Source organism: Crinia signifera, chromosome 2 (assembly GCF_055691185.1).
Source record: "Crinia signifera chromosome 2, ASM5569118v1, whole genome shotgun sequence".
Classification (NCBI taxonomy): domain Eukaryota; kingdom Metazoa; phylum Chordata; class Amphibia; order Anura; family Myobatrachidae; genus Crinia; species Crinia signifera.
The window spans coordinates 73,847,220-73,861,257 of NC_139218.1; the positions used below are offsets into that span (position 1 = coordinate 73,847,220).

Consider the following 14,038-nt stretch of genomic DNA (forward strand, 5'->3'; position numbering starts at 1 on the left):
CACATATTTTATTGTCATGTAATCTGTTTAGGGTATGTCCGGGCTGGGCAATTGCGGCCCTCCAGATGTTGATTAACTACACATCCCAGCATGCCTTGCATCAGTTTCAGCATGGCCACATAGCAAAACTAATGCAAAGCATCCTGGGATGTGTAGTTCATCAACATCTGGAGGGCCGCAATTGCCCAGCCCTGGGGTATGTACATAACAGGCTAAAGCTCACCCCTATGGAGGGAATTCAACTATTTATCACACAGGCGGCCACTAGATGGCACTCGGAGTAGCAATTTGCTCTATTTGGGCACCCGCAGCCCCCAAGGATGACATTAATGTTTTGTTGTTCTGTCATTTTGCCGGGATGATAACTAGTTACATTATATTAATAATTATCACTTATCACATGGTGGTGTCACCATTAAACAGCCTATTTTATATACTTCTTTCAAGCATCATAATTTGGATATTTCTGAGGAAACATGTATGACTGGAACTTTAAATATTTAAGCTACATTTCACAACTAAACAGTGATCTATAAAGTGTGACAATTCAAAGCCTAATTTTTAGAAGCTTTCATGCAATATGCCATGTGACCACAGTGTGGCGCTATTGCTGCACACATCATTATCCTTTCCTTATATAGGGATACTTGCTATCACAAAACATACATCTCTTCAGTGTTACTAGTGGGAAAAAATATCTTGCGTGCATCCGCCGACTCCATCATCTGTTGTAACAGATCAAGCACCACTGTATTTGCTGTTTTTCCATTCACATCTCTAGTAGTATGAGGTGACACTGTAATAGGTAGATATGAATATCAGTTGAATAAAACTGTCATTTAAATAACAGAATATATTACCAATAACTGAATACATTCTCAAAAATGTAAAGTCTCCCACTTTTCCTGTATAGTACGGGGGGTGTCTCTACAAGTTTGTGGTACCCATTTTTATGTGTTTATCGGTTTAACCATTGGTTTAACATGTATACCTGCTATTTAAATGGGCAATGCTCTTACTAGCAAGAAAAGGCTGATAAAAACATTGTCATAATAAATAACGACCAGAAATATGATCTGAAGTGCTATTTTTCTATATTCATTTGCATTTTTTACACTAAAGACACACACACAAAAACAATGTAAACATTTGACCAACATAAACAGATGGGTGTGGATTATTAGATAGACAGTGTGTAGATAGACAGTCCACCCCAAAAGGTCAACATGCAAGATGTCAACAGGGTCAAAAGGTCAGATCCCCTTCTTCACCAAACCTAGACAGATCTCACCTTAAAGGCCCCCATACCTTAGGACAAGTCGGACCTGATTTCCCTGGCAGCTACCCGGGAGGGCATACATATGATTAGGCACTTGATGCGCCATTTTGCACATGTGAAAATTGCATGCGATTTATCACATGTAAAATCAGGTGAGCTGCACGTGGAGCGAGCCGGGAGCTGGGCGAGGGGACACTGAGGAAGCCGGGCGGAGGGAGCCGGGAGCTGGGCTGCAGAAGTATTAAAAAAAAATACAAATGAATGGGCAGCCACTGATTGGCTGAGAGAGCTCTCTCAGCCAATCAGCAGCTGCCTTTTCACTTTTTTTTAAAATCCACTCACCACCTGGCTCCTCCCACCCGGCACCTGGCATCTCCCCGTCTGGCTCTCGCCAGTTTAAAAAGCAAAATCATGAAAAACTCATGTCAAGCTTGTTGTGTGTCTACCTTTTTTATGGCGACATTTTTCCTGTTGACCTTTTGACCCTATCAACCTATTGCATGTCGGCCTTTTGGGGTAGACCTATTGACTGTCTATCTAGACCCTGTAGCTACAGTATATCAACTAGAATCAACCCAGATATGGACTTCTTCAGGTTGTTACATTTAATACAAGTTCACTCACCAGTTTGCTGCTCAGAAGTTGACGGACTGTCTGACTTTCTCTCGGTGGGGGTCTGTGATTTCACTGAGGGGGGAGGGGCCAGGATACTGCAATACAAGCCATATCCATCTCTTTATCACAATTCATCTCCACCCACTTACGGTACACACAATAAATGTTTTCTTAGTACACTGATTGCTCCAAATTAGATCCAGGAAGTCTCTGCAGGAAGACACAGTGGCAGTGTATGGCCAGCGCCGGGTCCGTCGGCTTCATTTAGGGTGTACCTGGCTTTAGGCGCCTTCCCATAGAGAAGAGCAATTAGCGGCGCAAAATGGGTTCTCACCATTAAGTGATTAACTGAGAAAAGCCCTATCACTGGCATACACATTGTTGTTGCAAAAGGCTAGAAATAAATATATACTGATCATTATTATGAGGGTATTATATACCTTGGCACATCAGACAGATGCATCATTTCAGAGGTTGGGTGAAACGCAGTAGAACTCTTGAAGGCATGAGTGGGAAGTGGTGATCAGGGAGGAGACGAGCCCATGGTCACTGGCAAAATGGAGATGGCGTGTGTGCGTGTGTAGAAGTATGTAGAAACACATTTGGGGATGTTTGTAGAAATGAGTGGTTGAAAGCTTTATAAGTTAGTGAGAGGAGTTTAACTTTCTTTGGTAGGGGACAGGGTAGCAATGGAATCAGAGGTGGAACTTGTGGGTTGGGAGCCCAGGTTCCAAATTAAATTTAGCCCCCACACACCACCCCCCCCCCCACCCCAACCCAAGTTCACAATATGCAACACGGCAGTGGTGACAGGTAGAGGCAGAGGGTGACAGGGATATACAATGGGTGACAGGGGCAGCAGTGGGCCCTTTAGTCCTCAGGGATCCAGGTGCACTGCACCTGCTGCACTAATGGTAGTTGAGGGGAATAGCTAGGAAAGGAGGGTAGATTAGGTACAGTACAGAGAGAGGAAAATAAGTCAGGCATCAGTATCAAGTATAGCAACATGAAGAGGACATTGGGCACAGATATACTTGATTAGTGCTACAGTTATTATTCAGCGTGGGGAGGGATGCGGGGGCTTCCCAGCTACTCGAGTAGTGCTGAGCATACCCCCAGAATGAGAGGGGAAAGGGGGTTGTATCATAATGCCACACCCCCTCTGCCTGGGGCCCCACTTGATTTTCTGGTGTGGTAGGGGGCCTGACCTCCACAAATTGTGAGGTATGGAATAGTGCTAGCTTTCTCCAGTGATGGGAGAACAGCAGAGCTGGAGAGGACAGTGATATACTGTATGGTCAGACCCTGATCCAGGTTTGCTCAGTAAGCTGCGAACATTGCAGCTTCCTGAGTGCCTGAGATGGCGCCCATCCAAACACCCACCCCCCTTAACATGCAAGGGGATGTGTAAGGAGAACACATCCCCTCGCATGCCTTCGCTGCAGGAGTGATCATTCGATGGTCCCCAACCATCGGATAATTTCTCCTGCCTTCGCAAATAGAAGTCAATGGAAACTGACATTTATTTGCGTGCGTCTGGACGTAGACGGGGCGGGCGGCTGACATCCTGTGATATCAGCCACCGGCCCCTGGCAGGCATCGGCCGGCCGTACACCCATGGGAACAGCCAAGCGTTTTCATGGGGACCCCCATAAAACTCTGGTCGTTCCCATGACCGACCACCGTCACCGCCCCCCTGTCCACTCTCAGCCCTCCTCACCCGCAATGACCGGGCCGGCAAGTGTGTTACTTGCCGAGGCCGTTCATTGCCGGGCGACGTATAAACATTGGAACAGGGTCGAATTTGCCCTGTACCGAATTAATCTGAATTAGGTCCCTAATTAGAAGATGTTACTTAATTCAATCTGTATATATTGTGTATTTTGATCCTTAAAAATTGTACATTTGCAATATTTGTTTTTAGCAGCATAGTGCTGGGTTTCTGTGATCTGAGACAGCATAACAGATAACTCACATCACATTCCGCTCATCGGTATCATTACTACCCAGTGGTCTGTGACAGATCGACAATAGAGGAACACAAATGAGAAGCACAGATGAAACAGACAGGCATCATCCATCCCTGAGTATGTTATTACCTTTCTACAGACTGTCCACCAAAAGACACCTAAAAGAGAAAAATCTGTGAAATAAAATAATAAAATAAATAAAATAACATAGACATGCAGTGTACACAGCAGTAGTAGCAGACTGTCATGAAAGAGTAAAGTCCCCCATACACTAGTCCGACCAGTTTGCCCTTGAGCTCCCCGGGCAGCTCCCTGGGAGAGGTTTGCATACGATTTGGCACTTGATGTGGCATTTTTATATGCAATAAGTCGCATGCAGCGGGGTCTGGGCATTGGTGATCGGTGGAGTCCGGGCAGCAGTGCAGAGCACGTAGTGGCAGATGCTGGGTGGCGGGGCGAGAAGCGGCTGCTGAATTTAAAAAAATATTTTGAAAAGACTGGCCAACCGGTTATTGGCTGAGAGAATTCTCTCAGCCAATCAGCAGCCGGCCAGTCTTTTCAAAATATATTTTTTAATTCAGCAGCCACTTCCTGCCTGGCAAATGCCGCTACCAGCTGCCCGTACCTGCTGCCCTGACCTTGCCACTTAGACCCCGCTGCCCTGACCCTGCTGCCCATACCCTGCTGCCCTGACCTCGCCACTCGGACTCTACTGCCCTGACCCCGATGACCGGACCTGGCTGCCCGGACCCCACTGCTCGGATCCTGCTGCCCTGACCCCGGGCCGCTTCTGTACATATGTGTGTGCGCCAAAGGTGCTGAGGGGTGGAAAGTCTTGATAGAGACTCCAGAGAACACATTGTGAGCTCTGTAAATGTGTTAAGAGAATCATTGGCCCCTATTAGGGGCCCCTGGGTACATGGCTGCAGGTAAGTTACTGTAGAAGTAGACAGGAAGATGTTATTAACATGCATTGCCTGTGTCTTTGTAGCAGATAAAACTCCAGCACAACATGTAAAAAACCTTTCTTTATTGCCATTTAAACTTCTTTATTGTGTTTAGAATAGTGGAAAGTGTTTAATGTGATTACATATTGATCTTTACCCTTCTTTGCTGCAATAGCCTTCTGATTTCACTTTGTAATTCATTTATCTGCTCAGTTGCTCTTTTCTCCAGTTCGTAGTTCTGCTGCTGTTCCTAGATTAAAGGCATAAACAGAAAATCTAGCCAGAACAATGCAGGCCTCTTACCATACAGAAATGTGTGTATTATAGCACAAGACAAAATAACTCAAATAGTTTATACTTAAAGATTCCATGTCCTTAAACTATTCACATGGCAATAGCGATGTATACACGGAGTGATGTAGGAGCATTTTCTAAATGATCTAGTGAAATCGCTTAGAAAATGCCCATAAATCGCTACAGGTGTAGGCCCCATTAGAGCTATCTATTGTGCTTTTAATCAATTCTCCAGAATACACAGCTATGCATACCTCCCAACTTTCAGGCTCTTAGAAGAGGGACACAGGTGCGCTCCCAAGGGGCACGCCCCCGTTTTGACGCTGTGGTGGCATGGCCCAGAGGCTCTGTCTAGCCATGCCCCCAACCCCCCTGGACTGTGGGAATAGACGCTGTGCACATGCGCACAGTGTTTATTCACTGATGCACAGCAGCTGACAGATATCGTGGCTATACACTATGAGATATATCACAGACAGGGCTGGTGCTAAAGCTTTCAATGCCCCTCTGCAAACTAAAAATTAGCTTCCTCCTCCAAATATATTCTCTTGACATGTCTTTTTACAATGTTTCATGTTTCTAAATAGATGTAAGGGTGACAGTTGCTGGCTGGATAGATAGAAAACCCTAGGGGCTTCTTGTCACATTTTCCTCTGAGAGGGATCCAATCAGATTCTGTCCCATGCTATGCATGCATCAGCTGATTCTGATACCTCCCACAATCATTCCTGACTGTCAATCAGTGTGCGAATAAAGCCTCAGTGCAGCCACCATTGCAAGAGAGACCTATATGCATATGCAATGGCAAAATATCACACCACTTGATATTAAGCAATACCATCTTCAGATGATGTTGCCTTACAGGAGCAAGCTCTAGAAAGTATTGCATTCTGGAGATTGGTGCATATGACAAATGTGGTCAAACATCCAAAAACATCACTCTTCGCTTTGATACATCCGCCCATGGAGTAAAAAAATACGTGTGTGTGTGTGTGCATGTGTGTGTATATATACATAATATATATAAAATATATGGCAAACCTGTCTGATCTGATTTTCAAGGGCAGATTTCTCCCCTTCATATGTTCTTTTTGTTTCTTCTAGAAGGCGGTTCAGCCTTTCTTCCTCTTGTCTATATTGCAAACACAATATGACTCATTTACAAAGTAATACTTAAACGTCTAACTTGCAATAGACATATAAGAGCCAAAGACTACAAATAAATGAGAAAAATAAAGCAATTAGCCCGATAGGATGTCTGTACGTATATAAGATGCGACTGCACCTTTTGCCACAACCACTTCTGCGTCTTTATCCTAATGCTGCAACGGATGATCTTCCTACTGAGGCGCCCACTGGCTGCAGCACAATTCTGGCTCTTTGCCTTTAAATGGAAGTAACATCACAACTTGCAGCAGTCCTATGCAGGGGTATCCAGGTTTTAGATCTACAGGGGTTTATTTCCCAAGATGGGAGTTCTATTTAAGATTGGATGTTGCTACAGTACGTGCAACCAATCATATTCTATCTATTATCTTTTAGAAGGTGCTAAATAAATAAGTAGATTCTTATTGGTTGCCCATAGCGACATCCCATCTGAAATAGAACTCCCATCTTAGTAAATTTACCCCACAGGGTCTAGGTAGACAGTCAAAAGGTAAACAACTATTGGTCAGCAGTCAAACGGCTGAATTGATTTTTTTGTAAAAAAACAACTTGTTCATACTTTACCATCTACATGGACATAGAGTAGATTCTAAAAGTGTACCAAGCGCATCGGGGAACTGTGGTACACTTATACTGTCAGGGACGTGCGGTGAGGTAAATGGCTGTGGAGTCACCGGCAAGTACCAGAGACAGATTTGCACATAATGGAGCTTATTCTGATCGGAGCGGCCAAACGTGCGTACGTTCGCCATTACCGCACGCTAGCCGTACGCGGCCGTTAGGGTTAGGTCCACCCACAAATCAGCCGCTTACGTACGGGCAGAAATACCGTAGAAGGGGAGTGGCGTACAAATGAGCGTACGGCAACGTACGCGGACGGGCCAGCCCTTGCACTCCGACAACAGGCGTACAACTGAGCGTACGGCGCCGTGTACGGCCGTCTTTCCTCCGTCTCCCCACCGACTTCTTGCGGAGATCTGAGCGTACGCCAGTTTGCACGGACGGGTCCCTATTGTTTTCAATGGAAAACTCAGCTTATGTCACCGCTCGTGAGAGTGAGCGTACGTCCGTGCACGCTGGCATACCCTTCACATATATGGACCTGCAAATCTTGCCTCTCAACTACTAATCAGACAATTGATTAATTAATCTATTTGTTATTCAATTATTGTTTTCTATTAACTCAATTGTCTACCTTAATAAAGACCTAATAAAACTACATTTGAACCCACATTACATGTATATTTGTTATGTTCTAATGTGGCATTTTAATCACTATCTATGTGTCCCCATATTGCTGTTACTTTTAAATCAAGTTATGTTGGTGTTTCTGTATATGTACTAAATTATGTCCGTAATTAGTTTGTCCAAAATGTGTAACATGTATACCTACCCTGATGTTATGTGTGATGTTTTAATCGAACAACCTTAAACATTCATGCATTTTCACTATGTGTTATTTTACTCAAAAACACACACATTCACACATCAATCATTACCCCTCACCTCAAATTACAAGTATAACTTACAGTACACATCTGTATGTACCTACCCTTACACGCCCTCTAACATATTTATTATTAAAAACACAGGCAATTTCGAACTGTAATCAAACTTTTATTGTATACAAAAATAAAAAGGGGGGGGGATAAATAAAAAATTAAAGGCGGGCCTCCAGAAGCCCAAAAAGGAGCTGGAGGTACACGAGGGTCAGCATGATCTCCCGTATTAGGGCTGCCACCTCCTCCTGCTGCTGTTCAGTGTCTGTAATGAAGGGATAAAACAAAAAATTAATATATAACATACACAAATGTTTGTTGTATTTGTACATAATAAAAAGTTCTGAGTTATGTGTGAAGGGCACATACATTTAGAAACTACATTGAAGATGGGTCTGCTGTAAACACAGTACTAAAAAATAATATGTTAACACACACATACTGTACATAGTAAATAACATTAATTCAATTACTCCTTCATCAATGAATGTATGCTGTATCCCAATTGTTACTTTGGTTTTGGGGGACTGTCCTCTAACCTCACAATTAGCCTGTGCTATTTAAGGGTTATGACATTGTTGTGGCTTAAGCACTCCTTAGTATTTTAAATTTAGGACATTGCTGTACAAATTATAGGCCTACAGCTATGTTTGTAAAGCATGCATCCGCATGGCCTCACACACTATTACCAAAACAATCTCTACATTTAAGTTGCACCAGTGGCAGATTAAGCCTTTGGGGGGCCCGGGGTACTTTAGAGCGGGGGGCCCCCTTGCACTTGTCATTACTGGCCGCACACTGCATGGGCGAATATTATACTGTCAAAACATAGAGTAAAGGCAGAATAAACTTGGTCAATGGTTACCTGCAGGGGATATATATATATATATATATATATATATATATATATATATATATATATATATATAGACAGGGGGTTGGCGGCACTCGGAATAATAATAGACCCCATATATATATATATATACACACCCCACATGAAAAGCCTGTGTTTGTCCCTCTGCCCCTTACTCTGGAGGAGACCTCACAGCCCTAGTGCTGCCTCTGATTAAAAACCCTCCTATGACTAAGCTGCTGCTGCTGTTCTCCATGGACCTGAGAAGCATGTAATGAGCTCCACCAATCAGAGCTCAGCACAAACTTCTCAGCCTCTGTCCTCTGGTGCAAAGTGTCATGGGACTTAGTCAACTCCCAGAAATGCACTGCACACTTGTGCAATCAGTGTGCCTTGGCTCCCGATGCTCAGCACCATAAATCATTGTCACATTGGCAGATAGGTGAAGCTGCAGCACTACCCCACCCATGCACAAAACATTTAGCTAAAAAAAAAAAAACATAACTTAAACATTTTATTTTTAAAAAATACATGACAACCACAGGGGGCCCCTAGCTAGAGGGGGGCCCAGGGGCACTGACCCCTTGCGCCTCCATTATAATCCGGCCCTGTGTTGCACATCATGCTGGGAACTGGAGTTACCCAACACCTGGAGCCACATAACTACCACACCACTAATGTTGGATATCTCATTGGATGTACTGTTATGTCAATTATTCAAGGGGTGAGGCATGGCCACACTCAAAAAAACCACAAAGGGGAGCCTTGTTCCTGGAGAAGGACAGGACACACCTCATGGTCGGCCTGCAGTGATATGTTGCAACTAATGTTGATGTTGGATACACATATGTGGTTGTTGTGATTGTTTATGTGTAGAAATGTGTAGGTCAACATTAGACACATTATTTACTTACGGCTACTTGAGCCATCCTGGTTGCCGCTGGTTGGCTGTGCAGTGGTTGGGGGGGTCAGGAGCAAGGTGGATGGTCCTGGAGTTTGGCCCGAGGTAGTGGGTGTGAGTGGGGAGTGGAGAGGTTTGGGGGTGGGTGGTGGAGAGGTGTAGGGGGGTAGGAAATGGGGTGGGGAGGGGGGTGGGGTGGGGGTTGTGGAGGTGGTGGGGGTTGTGGAGGGGGTGGGGGTTGTGGAGGGGGAAGGGGATGGGGAAATGGTGTGGGTCCAAACTGCACCCATTGTCTCCAGTGTTGGGGAGGGGCTGTGGGTTGGGGAGGGGGTTGTGGAGGGGGTGGGGGTTGTGGAGGGGGTGGGGTTTGTGGAGGGGGTGGGGGTTGTGGAGGGGGTGGGGGTTGTGGAGGGGGAAGGGGATGGGGAAATGGTGTGGGTCCAAACTGCACCCAATGTCTCCTCTTCTTCCTCCTCCTCTTCTTCCTCCTCCTCTTCTTCCTCCTCCTCTTTCTTCTCCTCCTCCTCCTCTTCCTCCTCCTCTTTCTTCTCCTCCTCCTCCTCTTCCTCCTCCTCTTCTTCCTCCTCCTCCTCTTCCTCCTCCAGGGCTGCCTGGTCCCGGGCTGCCTGGTCCCGGGCTGCCTGCTCCCGGGCTTCCATACGTGCCCTTGCCCGTGCTGAAATGTTCATGTTGATGGCATAGAAATCGAAGATTGGGTTTCATAAAAAAGTGGGAAAGAAAAATTCACATTAGTCATGCTCATAACCTTCAAAATTATCATTGCTGTGATATTTCAGACATTTATCATGCAAACGATTTGATATCCTACACCCAAAAACTGATCAACTACTTAAACCCCCCCCTATACACCCCCTATACACCCATATACACCCATATACCCCCCATATACCCCCATATACACCCATATACACCCCCATATACACCCCCATATACACCCCATATACCCCCCATATACACCCCCATATACACCCCCATACACCCATATACACCCATATACACCCCATATACCCCCCATATACCCCCCATATACACCCCCATATACACCCCATATACCCCCCATATACCCCCCATATACACCCCCATATACACCCCCATACACCCATATACACCCATATACACCCATATACACCCCCATATACACCCCATATACCCCCCATATACCCCCCATATACACCCCCATATACACCCCATATACCCCCCATATACACCCCCATATACACCCCATATACCCCCCATATACCCCCCATATACACCCCCATATACACCCCATATACACCCCATATACCCCCCATATACACCCCCATATACACCCCCATACACCCATATACACCCATATACACCCATATACACCCCCATATACACCCCATATACCCCCCATATACACCCCCATATACACCCCCATACACCCATATACACCCATATACACCCATATACACCCCCATATACACCCCATATACCCCCCATATACACCCCCATATACACCCCCATACACCCATATACACCCATATACACCCATATACACCCCCATATACACCCCATATACCCCCCATATACCCCCATATACACCCCCATATACACCCCCATACTCAGGAACATATTTATAAAAAGTACACAAAACATTGCTAAAAAACGCTGACATACTAGTAATCAAAACTTACATCGGGCAATATGGCGGCGAAGGCTGCTAAGAAGAACCGGCTGCCGCCGGCGCAGGTCTGACCAGCGCCGCTCAACCTGCCCCAGGCTTCTGCGGACGCCGGTCGTAGAGAAGATCAGGCGGCGGGCAGCAGTATACGCCCGCCGCTTGTCGGCATTGCTAACATATGGGCCCCTGGGCCCCAGGTGACGGTCCATAACGTCGACCAGGGCCAACAGCTCAGGGGTGGAAAATGGCCTAGCTCTGTTGGAAGTCATATTGGCAATGGCGCAGTTATTAATTGCAGGTACATATATCACTTTTGGTGCTTGCTGATTGGTGTAAAAAATTGTTTGTTTGGTATTAACTTTATTAATCCCTCTTACAGTAACAAACTGGATGCGAATAGAAACTTACGCGGACCGTTCCGATATACACACACCACAACCAACAGCATAAATTCAATGAAGAGAGAAGTACTGTATTTACAGTGTGCGGAAAATAATACACGCAACCCTCTACTTATAACTACGCTGCTTAAAGGGGGCACGATGCACCGATATGCATGGAGAGGAGTACTGTATATACAGTAGGCGGAAAATAATACACGCAACCCTCTACTTATAACTACGCTGCCTAAAGGGCCACAATGCAACATGTTGGTGTATGACAATTTCAGACTCATTACATATGTAAGGAAAGCATTATAACGTGATGTTTTGAAATGTGACTCACAAAGCATACACGAACTCCAACAGATACCAGCTGACAACACTCGTCATTGGAATGACAGGTGCCCACATTTCACGATGTAGCACAATGCTCCACAACCTGTGTATGTGCATATACAGGTGTTTGATCAGGTGCGTTGAGACCTGCGTAATTTAAGCGGGAATTATCGGCGGGAAATATCGGCGTAAATTTGCATCTATATTGCGTGGAAAAATATACGCCCCCTTGTTCATGGCGGGAAATTAACACATAAATATTCAGTCAGATGCAGGCCACAATTGCTGCAAACATGTCTGACTCTGACGATTCAGCAGCAGAGGACGCTCTGCAGAGAGCTACAGCACAATCCCTGCTTGATGCACTGAACAAGAGGGAACAGGAGCGGAGAAGGAGGGCCCAAGAGAGGAGTAGCCTGCAAGATCAAGCGGGCCCCTCAGTAACAGGCCCTGGTGAACCTCCACCAGCTCCACAAGGGCCAAGCAACCAGCCAGAACAAGAGATTGCATCTCTCCAAACAGGTGTGACCCAGCAGGTGCATGGTGAGAGAACTGGGGCCACCAGAAAACGAGCTGCAACATCTAGGGTGAGGACTGAGCAGGATACCACCTCCAAAAAGAGAAACAACAGAAACAATCAGGCGCAAATAATTAGAAAATTGCTCTACCTTTTTATCTATATATACACATAAAGGTATTCAAAAGATTATCCTAAAGGATCAAATATTATGGCTGCTCCCAAATGCAATTCTGGAGATTGCCTATAGTAGCAAGAGGAGAAAGGGTTTTTTCACAATAATTAGATGAATAAGATAAATCTATATTCGTGTATATATAAATGAAGGTGAAAAAATAGAGAGCGCCACACACCTGAAGATTTTTTGATCAATAGAAAATATTTTACTAAATATAAAAATCAATTACATATAAAAACAATAACAACAATATAATAATAATAAATTATGCTCCTTATAAAAATAGGGGAATGATCAAGATTAGTCTTTAGTAGGTCAGACTCAGCTCCAAACAAATGCCTGATTTATTGAAGAGACATAGCTCTATGCGATAATATCACATCAAATAAATTCTTTTGAATAAGTGTCAGTTCATTTGTGGTGGAATGACAAAGAATAGCGTGTCACTTAGATGTCCAATGACAAGGGGTTTTTCCAAATTTTTACGATGATGAGGGACCCTCAAAAGATTTAATGCTCATACTACCTCTGTAGTTTTAGTAGAATAGCCTCTCATAAACCTGCGGTCGCCGGGAGATGGTGGTTCTTCCGTGCGGCTCAAACTACAACCCGCTTGGACGGTCAGCCGTGAACGGCGGGCCGCCGATGGATTGAGCAGGGAGTGAGCCCGCACTGACCTTATGGATGTTTCCAGGTGCTCCGTTTAAGGCTTCCAAGTTTGGCAGGTGCGAGGTCCACTTACGCTGAATCACGAAGATAGAAATTCAGAGCGGCTGCTCGTGATGACAGGCAGTCTGGGCAGAGAGCTGGCAAGGTAGTCAGTGCCTTGCAAATGATCCTTGACGCGTTTCTCCGCTGTAGAACAGTAGCGGTTTCATCAGAAGGGAATAATTTGGGTGCATAGACCCTCCGGTATTTATCAAACAAGTTGTCCAATCAGACAGGACTAATCGGAAGAGCTATTAGAACAGTCCAGGTGTGTATTAACTCATTCAGAGTTTTTAGAAGGTAGAGCGGTGGAGCAAATTAATTACATAACCTTTTAAAAGGAGCATTTAAATTAACTAAGCAAATAAATAAATATACCGTTATACTCAAATATAAATATAAATATGCAATAATAAGAGTATATACAAAAACTTTATATTAGATCAGAAAGAGAAGGAATGGCATCGCTTGAATATATAGAACGTGATGGAGGGATAATTGGATCTAGTTGCTGGAATTTAATCATTAGAGCCATGGCTCAAGTGTTAGAGTGTCAAGCTTCCGCTGTAGACAACAAGCAACTATGTGAGTTCAAATCCTCTTAGGTTTATAATTTTTTCTTAAAATATTTTTAATTTTTAATTTTTATTTTTATTTTATCTTTAACATTTAATGGAGAAATGAATTAGATTGATTGATCTCATGTATTTTTTATATATGAGTAG

The 14,038-nt window shown here is 44.5% G+C and overlaps 1 protein-coding gene across 1 annotated transcript in view; it reads right to left on the minus strand.

Moving 5' to 3' along the window:
* Positions 1 to 653: 653 nt before the first annotated feature.
* LOC146058407 (uncharacterized) overlaps positions 654 to 14,038 on the minus strand; it is a 38,705-nt gene continuing 25,320 nt past the window's right edge. The window contains exons 8-12 of the mRNA XM_083170688.1: positions 6,147 to 6,237; positions 4,969 to 5,061; positions 3,994 to 4,022; positions 1,904 to 1,989; positions 654 to 796 (exon numbers count right to left, since the gene is read on the minus strand). Of these exons, the coding sequence (XP_083026814.1) occupies positions 654 to 796; positions 1,904 to 1,989; positions 3,994 to 4,022; positions 4,969 to 5,061; positions 6,147 to 6,237 (442 nt within the window). The remainder of the gene's footprint in view (positions 797 to 1,903; positions 1,990 to 3,993; positions 4,023 to 4,968; positions 5,062 to 6,146; positions 6,238 to 14,038) is intronic.